This window comes from Acinonyx jubatus, chromosome D3 (assembly GCF_027475565.1).
Source record: "Acinonyx jubatus isolate Ajub_Pintada_27869175 chromosome D3, VMU_Ajub_asm_v1.0, whole genome shotgun sequence".
In the NCBI taxonomy this organism is placed as follows: Eukaryota; Metazoa; Chordata; class Mammalia; order Carnivora; family Felidae; genus Acinonyx; species Acinonyx jubatus.
In genome coordinates, this window is record NC_069392.1 from 924,944 (window position 1) to 942,701 (window position 17,758).

Here is a 17,758-nt window from a genome sequence, read left to right on the forward strand (position 1 = left end):
TGTGTGACGCGGCTCACAGGACCGTCCAGGGAGGCGCCGTCAGGAGAGGAGAAATGACCGGCTTCCCGGGGGGGCTGGACAGCGGCTCTGAACTGGGGACTCGGGGTGATGTTCTCTGGAGGTCAGGGGCCAGGGCCTTTGGCTCAGGCCGGTGACGGAGGGTCGGGCGGGTCCCCCGGGTTCTGGAACGACTGGCCTCACGCACCGGAGTACAGATTCACGGAAGGAGGGCGCACGCGGACACGGAGTGCAGGCGAGCAGCCTCGAGGTCCTTCGTGCCTCGTCCCGGTCCCCACCGGGAGGACGCCCTCGGGCCCTCCCGCTTGGCAGGCCCTCCGGGGGAAGCACGCACGGCCGGCTGCCTGTGGGAGGCGCTCCTCGCCGCGGACCGGACCGGAGAGCTGGCTTCCACGGGCCTGGCGGCCGGTCCAGGCTGGTCTGTCGCCTCCCACGTCCTGGCCGGAAGAGCCACTGCCCCTCCGAAGCACACAGCTCGCACGTCCACGTCGAAAGCCGTGCCGGGAATTTACTCCGCGCCCGAGGGGCTGGTGTTGGAGGGTTTACTTTAGGAATTTTCTTGCCGCTCCTCACCCTCGAAGCTCGAGGGAGAGAGGAGAAGGGATGGAAGTTGTAAGGCTTGGGTTTCCGGGGGAGACTTGTGCACACGCTCCGGTGCTGGAGCCCGCCCGCGTCCCAGGCCCTGAGCCCCTGCGCCCCTGCACCCCTGCACCCCTGCACGGGGCGGGGCCTCCCGTCCCCAGGACCCGTCCAGAGTCCCACCCGTGTGTCTGGGGGACGGCGAGGGCCCTGCGGGTGTCGGCCGGCTTCCAGCTCGTGGAGGGAGCTTAGGGCAGGGCTGGGGGGCCACTCGTAGCCCCCTGCCCCTCCCACGGTCAGGGGTGCGGCGGCAAGGGCCCGAATCCCGCACACACACACACAAGCATAGTCTCACACACACTTACACACACACACACACACACCAGCACACAGGTATGCGCTCCCGGCTGCACACACACATACCTGCATGCACACAGTATACACACACCTGCACAGGAGCACACACACACACATACCCCCTCCGTGCATGCACACCCCGACATGCACACGCAGCTGCACACACACCCGCACACACATCCATATGCACACACACCTGTGCACACAAAGCCACGCAGCCACGGGAGTGTACAGATGCTTGCACACTCACACGCACACCTGTGCACACATTCTCACTGGCACGAGTGCCCATAGACGCACACACACGTAAGTGTGCAGACACACACAGATGCACGTCACCGCACACGTGTGGTCGCTTCTCTAGCTACATGGGAGGAACCGTAGCTGTTCCCTGTCTGACTTTTCTGCTGGTCTCCGGAGAGGAGCTTCCGGGGTGCTGGGTGCTCCCCACGGCCACAGGCTCGGTCACTGGGTCCCATCCCGTCTCCCGAGCCCACTCCAGCCTCCAGGCTGACGGCCTCCAGGCCGAGCTCCTTTCTGCCGCGACACGGCTTCGTGCGGATCGGGTTCCACAGGGGCGCGGGCAGAGAGGCTGAGCACGGGGTGGTGGGCAGCGGGCCTGAGGCCACATGGCCGGTGGCTCCGAGCCGGGCTGGGCGCTCGCTGCACACGCCTGTGCCATCCCCACTGCCCCCCACCGCCTCTCGGAGTGCGTGGGCATCTCTGGCGCTCTAGCCGTTGCCCCAGACTCTTCCGAGAGCGCCGATTCAGGGCACAGCGTCCAGTGTCCCCACAGACCGCCCAGCGTCACGTTGCCTGCCCTCAGTGCCAGATGCGTGCACAGTGGCTCCCCGCGCGCCCGCTGCCCAGTCGCAGCCCGTGGCGCACTTCCCAGGTGCCTGTGCTCGCTCAGCGAGCGTGTGCCCGGCGCGACGGGTGCTCGTTGCCTGGCCGAGCCCGTGAGCACGTGCTTTTCAAGGTGCTGGGGCACGCTGGCTCGCCTTGACCCTTGTCGGTCTCCTGGAGGCCAGAGGGCGCATTGGGATCCTCATTGTATCAGCCCCCCCCTTGTCTGGGGCTCCAGAGTTTCACGGCTCAGGGGCGTGGATGTCCGTGTGTGTCCGTGTGTCTGCTGCAGACGTGTGCACCTGTATGTCTGTTACCTCTCCTGGGGGAGTCCCTGGGCACGACCGCGTGCGCCACAGGACGACCCCGATGCGAGGATGCCCCACGACGTCCCCCGAAACCCGGGAGCCCCTCAGCCAGAACATCCCGAGCCTTGCCCCGTTCCGTAATCACAGCAGAATCTCGCGTGCGGGTAAACTCCACGCCCACGGATTCTGCTCCCGTCACCTTGTGAGTTTATCTTAAGTCTATTTTGGAACTCTGAGCAAGGATAACAAATTGTTACCGGCTATAATAGACGTGGCAGGGAATTTGGCGCTTTGACTCACCAGAGAGCGCCCTGAGCTTTTCCACGGCTGTTGAGAAAACGGGAGAAATGGCTCTGCACGTCGGTGAGCGCAGCCCGTCGCACGCTTGCTATTAAACGCCAAAGGCAGCATTAAAATTTCGTTGCCGTTAGATTTGTGACCAAAATCTAACGACAGGACAAATTGAATGTTTGCATAAATCAAAGGACAATCGTTTCTTTAATGCCCCTGTTATTCTGGGACGACTGACGGGCATTGACTCCTGACTTCCCAGTCACTGAGCAGAAGTGCTTCTTTTAAATTCTGACCGAGACCAAGTTTTGGTGTTGTTTTTGCCGAAGAGGGATGTGCTCCTGCAGGAACAGCAGGGACGGGGCGGCTCCACCCCGGCGCCAGAGTGGCCTGGGGCCCTTCGAGGACAACCGGAACCCTTTGCTCACTCCGCTTAGGGCTCAGAAGGCTCCAGTCGCTCAGCCTGCAAGCAGACCGTGCTTGTCTTTGTTTGAGACCAAATCCTTCATCAGAAGCTTAAAAGGTCTTGGTTTCTAACAGCATCTGGACCTGCTTCTTGTTACAGATACGTTTTCTGTTTCTCTTTCTATCCTCTCCACCTAGAACACACACACTGGGTCCTAAGTTCACGACTGAATGAAGGAATGAATGGTGCGTGCGTGAAGAACCAAACGTGTGATACTGTCCACAGTGACGCTGTCCTCTTACTCGCCACGGCTTTGTGTCATTGTGACCTGTGAGGCCACTTCCTAGGGACCCACTGTTGTGGGTAGAAAAAATACAGCTAGCACTTAGACGCATGATTTCACAGACACAGTTTCTTAAGACGAGGCAACGTTTACTGACGTTTTTTTGAACGTGTAGGTGTAAGTAATTACAGAAATAATGGAACAGATGGCAGTCTGTGGCCTACAGCTGCACAGGTTGCGCACTCTACAACTTCAAGGTATGTCATTTAGAGAGAGTCTGATATCAGTGAGGTTCCATCGAGTGGAGCAGTGCACAACCTAGGCAACTGCCTGCCTGTTGCAGCCCCGACTCCTAGTGTACAGGTAGGACAACATGATGAAGGAGACAGGCAAGTGACTCAAGCCTGGGGACGTTTAGGCAACCAGACAACTCACTGAGAAAACTGGTTTCTTTAAAATTCCCTGCACTAACTTGCCTGAGGTGACTGCTGGTTTCTGTCACCCGTTGATGTTCTTCAATTAGCGTTTGGATTTGGTCTGTGCCGGGCGCTTCACTAGGCTCTGAAGGATGCAAAGACAACCCCGTGGGGGGCCTGCCCGTGTCCTGGGCCCTCCTGGCTGCTGGGCAGCCAGGGGCTCAGGATTACGCACCTGTGACCTGCTCACGTGCCGTCTCTGCTCCCCACCAGGACCCCTGCGATGATTGGCTGCTCGTTCGTGGTGGACCGGGAGTACTTTGGGGACATCGGCCTGCTGGACCCGGGCATGGAGGTGTATGGTGGAGAGAACATCGAGCTGGGCATGAGGGTAGGTGCGCGGGGCTGCCCTGGGAACGGGGGTGCAGGGCTGCTGGCGGTGGGGCTGGCCGGGCCGCGCTGCTGGTTACGGGTCCGTGGGACGTAAGGCCCCGAACCGGGAGTCGTCGCGAGAACCCACGGTGGTGCGGGACTGAGGAACGGGGCGCCTGTCGAACGCGACAGCAAAGGACGGTATTTCGTGTTGGTTTCGTTTGCCGAGTCACTTGTTGCTGCTGAACGTGCGGCACTGACGCGTGCTTGGAAACGTCAGAAGCTGGTCCTTCGGCACAGGGACCCGAGTGTCCACGACGGGACACCCGCCCCCGAGCTGTCCTGCGTGCCCTGCACACGGTTCTGTGCTTGTCTTGGTTGGATGTGGGAGGCAGGGGTGCAGATGCGGGTCATGGTCACCTGAGGCCACCATGGCTGTTCCCAGTGGGCGTGGAGGCAGTTTGTGCAAAGGCCCTGCGGACTGGGGAGGACATGGGGCTGCACGGGCAGGGGAGCCCCCGAGGGAGGCCCCAAGCTGCCCTGGGGAGTGACTGAGATCCGTGAGGCTTGGCCCCCGGCCCTGCCACCCTCTTCCCCGCACCCCAGTGGCCCCTCTGCTTTCAAACTTCCTTGTCTGGCAGCTTGGAGAACTGATGGAAAGTTCTGGAAGAATCTTGGTTGCAGGTCAGGGACTCTGGGGTAGCAGAGCTCATTCATTCCCTCCTGGATGCCCAAAGCTGAGGGCCGACCTAGCCTCGGTGGGAGGGCGCTTCGTCGTCCAGTGCTTTGGGGAATGTCGGTGGCTGGGGCACACGTCCCCTTGGGGACGGCACCCTGGGCAGGACGTGGAAGAGTGTGAACGGCCAGAACCAGAACACGACGCATCTGAGCAGGTGGCTTTGGAGATCCCATGTGCTCAGACAGCGAGTTCCCAGCCAGAGACCCTCCCAGCCCCTTCCCCAGAGCCCGAGTTTCCTGCAGGGAGCTGGGCCTCATTTACCGTGCGCTGTGAGCGCCGGCTGTATGCCAAACCTGCAGCTCCAGAGGGAACCAACAGATGGAACAGATCCTGCTTTTCTGCAGCTCACTTTCCAGGGAGGAGGCGAGAAAAGAAGAGAAGTGTGTCATTTGGCGAGAAGCGCCAAAGGTAGAAAGGAAGCAGGGAGGGGCGGGAGAGCAGGGGAGGGGGTAGGAGAGCAGGGGTGGGGGCAGGAGTTGCAGGGGAGGGTCAGGAGAGCAGGGGAGGGTCAGGAGAGCAGGGGTGGGGCAGGAGAGCAGGGGTGGGGGCAGGAGAGCAGGGGAGGGGCAGGAGAGCAGGGGAGGGGCAGGAGAGCAGGGGTGGGGGCAGGAGAGCAGGGGAGGGGGCAGGAGAGCAGGGGTGGGGGCAGGAGAGCAGGGGTGGGGGCAGGAGAGCAGGGGAGGGGCAGGAGAGCAGGGGAGGGGCAGGAGAGCAGGGGAGGGGGCAGGAGAGCAGGGGAGGGGCAGGAGAGCAGGGGTGGGGGCAGGAGAGCAGGGGTGGGGGCAGGAGAGCAGGGGTGGGGGCAGGAGTTGCAGGGGAGGGGCAGGAGAGCAGGGGAGGGGCAGGAGAGCAGGGGTGGGGGCAGGAGTTGCAGGGGAGGGTCAGGAGAGCAGGGGAGGGGCAGGAGAGCAGGGGTGGGGGCAGGAGAGCAGGGGTGGGGGCAGGAGAGCAGGGGAGGGGCAGGAGAGCAGGGGAGGGGCAGGAGAGCAGGGGTGGGGGCAGGAGTTGCAGGGGAGGGGCAGGAGAGCAGGGGTGGGGGCAGGAGAGCAGGGGTGGGGGCAGGAGAGCAGGGGAGGGGCAGGAGAGCAGGGGAGGGGGCAGGAGAGCAGGGGTGGGGGCAGGAGAGCAGGGGTGGGGGCAGGAGAGCAGGGGAGGGGCAGGAGAGCAGGGGAGGGGCAGGAGAGCAGGGGAGGGGCAGGAGAGCAGGGGTGGGGGCAGGAGTTGCAGGGGAGGGGGCAGGAGTTGCAGGGGAGGGGGCAGGAGAGCAGGGGAGGGTCAGGAGAGCAGGGGGGGGTCAGGAGAGCAGGGGTGGGGGCAGGAGAGCAGGGGTGGGGGCAGGAGAGCAGGGGAGGGGCAGGAGAGCAGGGGAGGGGCAGGAGAGCAGGGGTGGGGGCAGGAGAGCAGGGGAGGGGCAGGAGAGCAGGGGAGGGGCAGGAGAGCAGGGGGGTGGAGGCAGGGAGGGCAGGAGAGCAGGGGTGGGGGCAGGAGAGCAGGGGTTGGGCAGGGGCAGGGAGGGGCAGGAGAGGGGTGGCAGGGGAGGGGGGGCAGGGCAGGAGGCAGGGGAGGGGAGGGTCAGGAGAGCAGGGGAGGGTCAGGAGAGCAGGGGTGGGGGCAGGAGAGCAGGGGTGGGGGCAGGAGAGCAGGGGTGGGGGCAGGAGAGCAGGGGAGGGGCAGGAGAGCAGGGGAGGGGCAGGAGAGCAGGGGAGGGGGCAGGAGAGCAGGGGTGGGGGCAGGAGAGCAGGGGTGGGGGCAGGAGAGCAGGGGTGGGGGCAGGAGAGCAGGGGTGGGGGCAGGAGAGCAGGGGTGGGGGCAGGAGAGCAGGGGTGGGGGCAGGAGAGCAGGGGTGGGGGCAGGAGAGCAGGGGAGGGGGCAGGAGAGCAGGGGAGGGGGCAGGAGAGCAGGGGAGGGGGCAGGGGTGCAGGGGAGGGGCAGGGGTGCAGGGGAGGGGCAGGAGAGCAGGGGAGGGGCAGGAGAGCAGGGGAGGGGCAGGAGAGCAGGGGTGGGGGCAGGAGAGCAGGGGTGGGGGCAGGAGAGCAGGGGTGGGGGCAGGAGAGCAGGGGTGGGGGCAGTTTTAAAGACATCAGTCAGGAACCCACCCCCCGCCCCCGTCAGAAGGATGTCTATAGAGAGACCTCTTGGTGCCGTGAGGGAGCTGTGGATGACCAGGGGAAGGGGTGTTCCAAGCAGAGGGCACGGCAGATGCAAAGGCCCTGGGGCAGGGTCGTGCCTGATGTGCTCCAGATGTGACACACGTGCAGCCGAGGGGCACGGGGGCGGGAGAGCAGTCTGGCTTCTGCTCTGAGGGAGCCCAGAGGCACGGGAGGCTCTGGGTAGAGGCTTGGCTTCCACGTTTCAGGGATTCCCCTGACCCCTGCGACTCTGGGGTGGAGCGAGTGAGGGCCAGAGCAGGGAGGCCAGGGCTTCTGGGATAATGCAGGGAGGTGAGGCTTGGACCGGGGAGGGGACGGTGAGATCCTATGTCGTCCGGGTACATTCTCGAGGGAGCGCACGAAGGGCTTGCTGGGGGTGGGGGCTCCGGAACAGTCTCCCGCTCGTCCTCGGGCCTGAGCAGCTGGGAGGGTGGGGAGGTTTCTTGGATGGAGGGGCCGTGGGCGGGCAGGGTGGTGGCCTGGAGTGGGGGGTTTCCCAGAGGCCGGCCCCGCCCCACCACTGGGCCCTCGTGGGGCCGTGGCCTCCTTTGCCAAAGTGGCTTCCCTGCTGTGTTGGCTTTTGAAAAGTTCGGTGGGGAAAAAGTTGTGCAGCGCCTCGTTTTAGTCTGAAAAAAATAAAATAAAATTGGGTTTTGATTCGGAGCAGAGGGCGCATTCGAAGGCTGACGTGCAGGGCTTTGTTCCCGGCGGGGCTGGGCCGGCTTTCCAGGGCCACTCCTGACAGCCAGCCCGCTTCCAGGGTGCGGGGTTTGGGCCCCGAGTGCCAGCTGCCCGGTCGTGACCCGTCCTCTGCTCCCCCGTGGCCCACGCGCACCTGGGGTTCCGTCCCCGGCCCTCCCTGCCCGTGACACGTGCGCCTCCACCTTCCTCCGGGGTTTCTGGCTCCCGTGGCCCTGGGTCCGAGCTGTGGAGTACTTCCGCTCAGGTGGCTCGGGAATGGGGTCCTCTCCGGTGGGACCCCGCCTCGGGGCTCACTGAATGGCACCCTGAAGTCACAGCCCCACTGGCCGCACTGCAGTAAACTTCTGTCTGGGAGCTCGCCTGGCTGGCAGGCCGAGGGCAGGGCCAGATTCCCAGGCTGCGGTTTTCCGACCTGAATCTTCTAGAGGTTTCCTTAAAACACAGACCCCTGGGGGTGCCTGGGTGGCTCGGTCGGTTAAGCGTCCGACTTCGGCTCAGGTCATGATCTCACGGTCCGTGGGTTCGAGCCCCGCATCAGGCTCTGTGCCGACAGCTCAGAGCCCAGAGCCTGCTTCGGATTCTGTGTCTCCCTCTCTCTCTGCCCCTCCCTGTTCATGCTCTGTGTCTCTCTGTCTCAAAAATAAATAAACGTTAAAAAAAAATTAAAAAAAAAAAAAAAAAAACACAGATCCCTGGGCTCCACTCCAGGGATTTGGACTCCATAGGGCAAGACGGGGCCCAGGAATCTGCATTTCCAGCACATTCTCAGGGCTGCGGACACTGCTTGCCCAGGGCGCCTGCTCTGAGAACCGGCCCCCCGCCGGCCTGCTGCTTTGGGGCCCCGAGCCCGCCTGGCGCGCCTGCATACATGTCCCCCGCTCTGCCGAGCACCCCGCGCCCAGGAGCAGGGCCGGGATGTCCCGGTGTGGGCTCGGTGGGCTCGGTAGCTGGGCTGAGCTGAGCTCTGGTTGGTTTGGGATTCTGGGTTGTTTACTTTTACCTGTGGAGCCTTTATTCACAGGGATGATTTCAGGAGAGTTTTAAAAATTTTCTACACGGTTTATTGAAATTATACTTTTCAAAACCTATTTGCTTTAAGCTTTTAAGTTAAACCTGGGGGCTCATATCATTATGGTTATAAGTCTAATCGATTGAGATTAGAGAGAACACTCACCTCCCTGTTTTCTTTGATTAATGTTTGATTAACTCGGGTTGAACGGATTGAATGCCATTAAACAACAATCAGTTCCCTCTCTGCCTTTAGTTAATTAAATTCCCTTGAACCTTTTAAAATGACACTTATAAATATAACGTATTTACTTTTCCCTTTAAGCGCTTGGAATGCCTGATACCACAGCGGAAATTCCCCCAGGTGCTTAAAAAACGCTAGTGTATCTAATAAATTAAACTTACACCAAATCTCAAGTTCTCGGAAGCATTTCGGGCTCGTTTGCATCTGTATTTAATTCCCTGACACGGTCCAATTTTGAATAAAAAATGTACACTCGACCTTCAGTCACACGTGTTAAGGACGGAACCCGGAGGTTAACGTGGTGGGTTCTTCCACCTTCGACTGTTCTCAGCTGTGCTGATCAACGGACCCCAAACCTTCGCACACGATTCCCGAATCTGGTTCAGGGAGAGGCTTCCCGCAGCCTTGAGGACCCCCAGGCTCAGAGCAGTCCCTCCGGGGTCCTCCCGGGGGCAGAGGGGAGCCCCACAAGCCCAGCAGGGCAGGCAGAGGATGTCAGCCTGAGGCCGGAGGAGGTCCGGGCAGGGGCTGAACCCTGGCTTCAGCGGGGCTGGTTGGGTTAGGGTGGAAGGTGGGCTGGGGGACGGGACAGGGAGGGACAAACAGGCTCAGGGGCCCACAGGGGCCGGGGAGGGCAGACAACCATACCCCCAAAGAGACGGGGGGGGGCAGGGGGGGACCAGGCCAGGTTCCCCCCAGCAGTGCGACTGCGTTCTCCTGAGGCTGGGGTCCCCAGAGGCCAGGAGCCAGGTTCTGCATGGACAGTGGCCCCGGGAGCCCGGCCCGTCTGAGCAAGAACTCGGCACGAGGGCGGGAAGCACTGTCCCTGGAGTCGCTGCACGGGGTCTCGGACACCAGCACGGGATGTCCCCCCTGGGAATTAGGCAGGTCAGAGAACAGGAAAGGAGGAGAGTCCCGTGAGGGGACTGTCCCAGAGGACAGAGCACCACACAGCATGGTGGCCGGGGCACGGGGACGCCCGGCCGGGAACAGGTCACCCACAGAGGCCGGAGGGCATGTTGGGCCCGTGTGGTGAGCGCCCGCAGGGAGGGGGCATCCAGAAGCGGGGTGCGGGCTTGGTAAACACAAGGGCACGGGGGGTGGTGGAGACTGGGAGACCCCCAGTCCCGTGGGCGAGACATGCCCCCCCGAAACCGCCGGCAGCCACTGCTGGTTTTGATGCTCAGATGGCAGAGGAGGGACGGGGATGGTCTCACCTGGGTGGCTTCTCACTGGTGGTGACGCCCACAGGGTCGCAGGTGGGCGTTACCGTGGCAGGAAGACAGGAGCCTCTGTGGCGATGGAAGAAGCCTCTGTGCTTGGCCCCCTGGCCCCGTGACCGCGGCTGGGACCCCAACGTCCCCGGTGTCCGCTCTGTAAAGTGGGGGCTGGGCAGGGTCCCGCCTGTGCGGGGAGGACTCGGGCAGACGCGGGGGCAGGGGGGAGGTGCGGTCCGCTGCAGGAGGGGACGAGGTAACTATGGGCGTAGATCGGGGTGCAGGTGCATGGCAGGCACCAGCGTGGGCGCACACATTTATCCTTGTTACTTTCGTCGCCGACGGGGTTCAGGTAGCTTGCCAGGACGCAGAGATGAGGGGCACTGGGAACACGAGAGGGGAGGACGGAACGTGAAAGGGGGCCAGCGGGGAGGCCCGGTGCTGGGGGCCAGGGTCACGCCCTACGCCTGCACCTACACCTGTCGCCGGCCGGGGGCCTGCCGGTCCCGGACCTCAGAGCAGGGTCTCCCCACAAACCCACCCACCGTGGGCCAGAGACCGGCGCAGGGTGACCAGGTGCCCTCCGTCCGTATCCCCAGAGCAGACGTCCACCGTGGACAGGCTGGTGGCTGGGGAGGTCTGTGCCTGCAGAAGTGCTGACGGCTGGGGGGAGGGGGAGGTCTGTCTCCGTGGAGGTGTTGGCGGCCTGAGGGGGGGGGGGGGTCTGTGGCAGCTGCCTGGTGCCCCGCATCTGACCTGGCCTCGCCCTGTCCCCCTTCTTATCCGCTCCATTCAGAAGCCCAGGGAGCCCCAGGGCCCCCCTCACCCTGAGGGCTGAGCCCAAACTCCCTCCCGTGATCCTCAGCACCCCTCCCCACGTGCCCCCACCCACCCTCCCCTTTCGTGGCCGAGCCAGGCTGGCCCCTCTCTGCGGGGAGTCCTTCCAGCCCCTGCTGCTTCTGGACCCTGGTCTCGGCTCCACGGTGCTTTCTTCCTCACACGATCTGGCTCTGCCCACCGCCTCCCACCGATGCCTCCCGCCCCCCGACCCGCTGGAATAGTCAGGGGCCGCGGCTGCCTCCTTCCCTGCTGTGTGCAACCCGGTGTAAGCGCCAGTGCATCTGTGGAGTGGGCACAGGAGGCCTCCGGGAGGGGAGGGGAGGGCCGGCCTCCCTGTGACGTGCTAGACGCTGGAGCCCGGGGTGGGGGGCACGGCAGAGAAAGCAAGCGCTTCGTTTGTTGAGCAACTTCTCGCGGGTGTCTGCCACGCCGCGCTAGATGCTGGGGGCCCCGCAGGGGACAGAGCATGCACGGGTCATAAATGGGGACAGCATGTGGCATGTGTCATCCATAGAAAACCATGCACGGGGAAGGGATGGGGGCTTGTCATTTTATACGGGACAATCAGGGAAGGGAGGCCACGTCCGAGCGGGCGTAAAGGCGGAGAGGAAGCGAGCCATGCGGCTATGGGGAAGGGCATTCCCAGCCGAGGGGCAGCAAGTGCAAAGGCCCTGTGGCAGGAGCATGGCCCTCGTGGCAGAGACCGCAGGCGGCCCTGTGGCCCCGTGGCCTTTCTGCTGCCTTTCCCGCACAGGTGGACCTCGCAGCCGCGGCTGTTTCCAATCTGTCCTTGGCACGGGTGGCTGTGCAGCACGTGTCATCGGTTCTGCCCGCTTAGAGGAGTAATTCTGGGGTCCCGCGGCCAGGTTACATTTCTGTGACTGTAAAAATGCCGACTGCTCTTCCCCTAACGAGGAGAGTGCGAGAGCCCATTAGGGGGAAATGAATCCTTCGCGTCCATCTGGTTAATAAAGGTCAAGACAGAATCCAGCGGCCTGGGTCTGGGTTGGGAAAGCCTCCCGCGGAACAGAAATCGGAAATCGTTTGCTTCGCTGTTTTGAAACTCTCAGACTCGCCACTTCTCCAGGGTGTTACAGGAAATCCCCCTCAGCCCTGGGGGCCGTCAGTGTGCCTTCAAAGCCCGGCCCTTTGAGGGGTGCGGTGGCATTAACCGTCTGGGGGCTGGGGGGGGCGGGTGTTCCCTCGTCTTCCCACGGGGCATTTATCTGAGCTCCTGTGTCTCCCAGCGGGGGGCGCCAGGGAGGTGTGCCCACGCCGTCCACGCTCGGGGCAGGGGGCTCTGCCGTCAGGCATCACAGGGCTGCAGGGTGTCTCCAGGCCAGTCCTAGACCTTCAGGGGGCAGCGGGCAGAGGGGAGGGCGGGCGGTGAGGTGCCCGTCCCGCCGCCTTCAGGAAGGGCTTCTTCTAGTTACAAGTGGGCGGGTCTGCCTGACAAGGTAGTGGTCATGGGGGGACACACCCCCAGTGCCCAGCAGCCCACAGGGCAAGGTCCCCCTGGACGGAGGAAGCAGGCCTCCAGGCGGGGGGACGCCCCTGTCCTCTTGAACATGTTTGTGGAAAAGCCCCACTGCTCACACGAGGATTCTGGAAGACCCCTCGAGACTTGTGTGCATTGGCCAGGCCTCTCTCCGAGCCTCCGTTTCCCCATCTGTCGCAGGCGTGATGTGACCCTAAGTCAGGGCCGGGGGACTTTGTGCCTGAGACAACAGACGGGCAGTGAGCGCCCGTGTTTATGCAGGCGTTTCGGAACACCCTCTCCTCTCCTGCGTAAAAGCAGCTTTTATCAGAGGAAACGCCGCGGTGGGCAAACCGGACCGCAGTCCGGGTGATTCTCATCGGACCCGTGTCGCACACGTGAGAGCATCGTCCACATGTGCCCTCGCACACCCGTGACATGGCCCCGTGCCTTGCACTAGCGGGGGGCGTTCCCGGGGCCGCGGGTCGGGACGGCGCCCACCGGGCTTCACACCCCCGTCCGCGGCCGCCGGCTCGCCGCTCTGTGCCACACGCTGGTCCGTGTCCCCGTGTGCGCCTTCCGGTCGCGGTTCCCTCCGGAGGACTGTCTGGAGACGGACCTGCTGAGCCAGACGGACTTTGTGTTTCCGTGGCTTTTGTGGAACTTGCCAGATCTCCCTCCCTGCGCCTCTCTGCTCTGTGTGCGTGAGTGCGTGTGAGTGCATGTGTCTGCGTGTGAACTCTCATCAGCGGTGCGTGCGAGAGACAACTGCCCGGGTCTTACGGGGCCCCGGGATCTGAGTAATTTTTACCTGTGGCAAACGAGGCAGACACGAAGGGAGCGTCTGTGTTGACTCACTTTGCGTCTTTTCAGTTGCTAACGAGCACGAACGCTCCGGCCACTGCCCGTTTTTTCCACGGCGTTCCTGGTCTTCCAGCTGGTCTTAACCTGCACCGTGCGATGCAGACGCAGCCCCTCGCAGGCAGGACGTTCGTGAAAACGCCTGTCCCCCTTCGTCTCTGGCCTGTCCGAGAAGCTGTCTGACCGCAGCATAGGCTTGAATCCCTGAGGGATGGATCTTCGTCATCTTTCTTGTTTTGCACAGCAGACCGTGGCTCCTCACCACCCCCCACACCTCCACCCTTGACCGCTGGCGGGAAGGCCTCCCCCTCACGTCGGGGTGCTGCCGGGCGCGCACAGGCCCCCCCACCTCCCGTCCCTTCGCCGCTGGGCCGTGCCTCCTGGGTGCCCCGCTCAGTCACGTCCCCGTGAAGGACCAGTGTCTCTGGCCATGTCCAGACGGCGACCCAGGCCACTTCCGTAGCTGTGGTTGCTCACGTCCGCGAGCGCGTGTCGTGTGTACGCCGTGTTCCGCTGGTGCTTCTCACACGTGGCTGTTCTGTGACCGTTGGCCGTAACTCGTAACCTCCTCTCCTCTCTCGATGGACGCTTTCCCTCCTTCCTTCGGCTCCGACAGTCCTCGCGGTCAGTCCTCGCGGTCTGCTTACGACCTTCCTGCCCGTTCTCTCTCTTTCCCGAAGTCCCGTCTTGGGTTGGTAGGTGACTCTTCCGGAACTGGATTTTCCACGTGTGCTCTGTACATTTGTGTGGAGATCTCCCTTTTGCGGGAACGGCACCTTCACGCTCACTTGTCCCTGGACGGGAGTCGCAGATTTCTGCGTGCCTGCCCCCACCCCCACCCCAGGCCTCCGCTCAAAACTGGGTGGCTGGGGTTTCGTCCCAAGACTCCCCCCGTCACACAGTCGCCGGCTCCGGTCTCTGCTTCATCTCTCACCGTGTCTGGCTGCATCCCAGGGGGCAGTCGGAGCCGGTGTGTCAGCTTCCATTCACAGTTGGGGCACCCGGCCCGGCCCCAGGCCCCCCACCCGGTCCCCGGCCCTCCGGGAGGCTCAGGGTCCTGCCCCTGTGGCGCCAGCCCCACTCCGGCCGGCGGGCTTCTGCTCCTTCTGAGCGGTGGGGAATTAACTGTGGTTTTCCACGGATGCTTTTAACTCCTAAGCAGCCTACCCACCATTTCCGCGTGTTCAGAGCAGACAGGGAAGAGTCCCGCGTCCGTGGTATTGACCAGAGCCCTCCATCACTTCGTCCAGCTGCAGGGGGCTTGGCGCGTGGGGGCCATCACCTAAGAGGTATAGCCTCACCTCCGCTTGAGGACAGGAAGTGCAGGACCACACAGCTGCAGCCTCAGGTGGTGTCCGAGGGACGGGGCTTCTGGGCCACACGGTGGCACCAAGTGTGCGAGGTGGTTAGAGGGCGGAGGCGGGGACAGAGGCCTCGCGCACTTCATGCAGCCGCCCCCGGACCCCACCACGTCGGGACCCCCTTGAGCACTTTGCACAGCTGCCCGCGGACCCCGGCACACGTCGGGACCCCCCGGAGGGCTTGTTAAAGTGCAGGTTGCGGGGCTGGCCACAGAGCCTCTGACTCCGCAGGTCAGGTCTGGAGCGGACGGCCACCTGCGTTTCTGGGGTGCCCCAGGTGACGCTGCTGCTGGTCTTGTGACCACACTTTGAGAACCACTCGTTTAGAAGGAAGGAAGCTATTTTTTCTCTCTTGTTTGTTTGAAGCGTTCGACACGTTCACGGAAACAAGCGGCAGGAGCTTGGAACGAAAGCCCCACTCGGAGTGTCTGTGGGTCTGACGCAGGGAACGGAGCGGGGAAGCAGCTGTTTGAAAGCATATGTGTGTGTGCTCAGACCGTCCCAGGGAGAGACGTTTACTTGTCAGAAATGCATGCGTTGAGCCCAGCCGAGCCCTGGGAGATGCCTTTCCCAAGCTAAACCCAGTCTGTTCTGCCCCTCCCTGGAGCTGGATCGTTCCTGCAGAGTGAGGGGTTCGTGGGACAAGAGAGAGGCAGCAGCACTGGACCCGGGCTGGGGTTGGGGGGGGGGGGGGCACCGAGCTGATTGTAAATCTTGTAAAGTAGGTTCAGACGCAAAATCTCTAAAAGTGCTACGCGTGGTTGTCTCCTGAGGGACTACAAGTGGTTGCTTGTTCAAGGGGGAAATTGTGCGCTGCCCGAAAGGAAGATGGTGGCCGGGCACCTGCTGGGTTTGCACCGGGTGAGATGGCCTGTGAGGCTGGGTCTCAGCTGAGCCTCTGGGCTTCCAGCCTCTTGTCTGAAGGCCTCGGCGAGGAGGCCGGGCGTGGACATCTGGTTCTGACCCCCTCGTCTTAAAAAGAGAGGTCTGCATCGTGCCTGGATAGTCAGGCTGGTTGTAGAGACTGATGCAGATGGATGGGTGGGGGATGGGTGGACAGACAGGTGGACTGACGCGTGGATGGACGGATGGATGGACGGACAGGTGGGTGGGTGGACGGATGGGTGAATGGAGGGATGGAGGGATAGGTGTGTGGGTGGATGGATGGATGGATGAAGGGAGGGATGGGTGGATGGACAGATGGACAGACGGATGGAGGGAGGGATGGAAAGATGGATGGAGGGAGGGAGGGATGGGTGGATGGGTGTACAGATGGACAGATGGATGGAGGGAGGGATGGATGGATGAAGGGATGGAGGGATAGATGGATGGATGGACGGACGGATGGATGGATGGATGGATGGAGGGATGGGTGGGTGGACAGACAGGTGGACTGACGCGTGGATGGATGGATGGATGGACAGACAGGTGGGTGGGTGGACGGATGGAGGGAGGGAGGGATGGGTGGATGGGTGTACAGGTGGATGGATGGATGGATGGATGGACAGATGGATGGACGGATGGAGGGACGGATGGAGAGATGGATGGAGAGATGGATGGATGAGTGTATAGGTGGGTGAATGGATGGATGGAAGGATGGAGGGATGGGTGGGTGGACAGATGGACAGACGGATGGAGGGAGGGATGGACAGACAGATGGATGGAGGGAGGGATGGATGGATGAAGGGATAGATGGATGGACGGATGGAGAGAGGGAGGGGTGGATGGGTGGATGGATGGATGGATGGACAGATGGACAGATGGAGGGAGGGATGGATGGATGGATGGACGGATGGATGGAGAGATGGATGGATGAGTATATAGGTGGGTGAATGGATGGGTGGATGGATGGATGGATGGATGGAGGGAGGGAGAGAGGGAGGGGTGGGATGGGTGTTCAGGTGGGTGGGTGGGTGGATGCATGGGAGGGCAGGTGAACAAATGGATGGGGATGGCCAGGTGGGTGGGGAAGGGTGTCTCCTTAGGTGGGCTTATCGAACAGTCTCAGTCAAGGCGGCTACTAAAGAAGCAGTGTCACCGGGAGCTGAGGACCGTGCTCAGAAAGTCCTTCCTGCCTGAAGTCACATCGGAGAGCCCGGGAACGCATTCCACGGAGCCTTAGTTGAGACGCTGACTGCGTCTGCACACGCAGTAATGCCACCCAGAGCAAGGAATTATTTTTGTCCCTGGAAGCCTGTGCTGTGCCACCTGCAAATCCCACGAGTAAGAGATGAGGACCCTGGGCAGGTCGCGGATGAAACCTCGTTACTTCTGTTCTGCCAAAGTGGCTGGAAGACGTGGGCCCCGTCGGGCCTGCAAGGCCCAGGACGTCTGTGCAGCATTTTCTCCCGAGTGTGCTTCCCGTGGGCTGGACCAGAGAGCCAGGCGAGGACGCCCCGGGGAAGGGCCCCTCCACGGCCCGCGTCTTCACCCTCAAAGCAGCACACTCTGATTTTGCAAGAGGCTGGAACCTTCCTCACCCCAGCTGTGGGATGACAGTGGGGCCTGTGTGAGGCGACTGCCTGGGGAACGGGCCCGAGGTCCCGCTGTCCGAGCCCCCGGCCGGCTGCCGGCCTTCGGGTGTGGTAAGGCCAGCAGGTCAGGGCCCGGCTGCCTCTGAGGAGAGGGTGTTCCTCGGGGGCCCAGAGGTGGGGCAGCCAGGCCACAGGGCGCATTTGGGGCCAGGAGGCCAGGAGGCCAGGCTGGAGGAGGCTGGGCCGGAGGCTGTCCTGGGCCGGGTGGTTTGCACGCCAAGGGAGCCCCTCGGGCAGGCTGTCTGCTGCCCCTGGGAATCGGCTAGTCCAGGAGGACAGTCCCTCCACCCTGAGGACAGCGAGGCCCAGGAGTCACGTCATCAGACACAGAAAACCAGCAGGCGAGGTTCACACACAGGCCTGGCTTTTCCCTCCGCAGCAGCGGAATCAGGGACCGGTCTCCCCGCCTGCCTCGTCCACGCGGCTCAGGACTGGCCCCTTTCTGAATGAGCCCGTCACGGCCACGAACATCTGAGCGCTCCAGAATCAACCCCCTCTTCTCCACACCCCGTTGGGGCAGCCCTCCCTCCTGAACAGTCCTGGGATGGGTGTGTCCCCAGCCCCACCCATGGCCCGGCCTGTCCCTGCACTTTGGGGCTGCTGGGCTGGCCTGGTTTCGGGGCCAGCATCTGTTTGGAGGGGTCGGGAGTGCCCAAGCCGTGGGTGGGAGCGTGGCCGACACAGTGGCCGCCCCCGCCCCCCACCCCGCCCACGCCGATCTCCGCAAGGTGCTTCTCAGACGTTGTGAT

General features: G+C 62.9%; 1 protein-coding gene across 3 annotated transcripts in view; it reads left to right on the forward strand.

The window, feature by feature from the left end:
• GALNT9 (polypeptide N-acetylgalactosaminyltransferase 9) overlaps window positions 1-17,758 on the forward strand; it is a 102,779-nt gene that overhangs the window by 68,759 nt on the left and 16,262 nt on the right. For all 3 annotated transcript variants that reach the window (XM_053206771.1, XM_053206770.1, XM_053206769.1), the window contains exon 6: window positions 3,778-3,895. In XM_053206771.1, coding sequence (XP_053062746.1) covers window positions 3,778-3,895 — 118 coding nt within the window. The remainder of the gene's footprint in view (window positions 1-3,777; window positions 3,896-17,758) is intronic.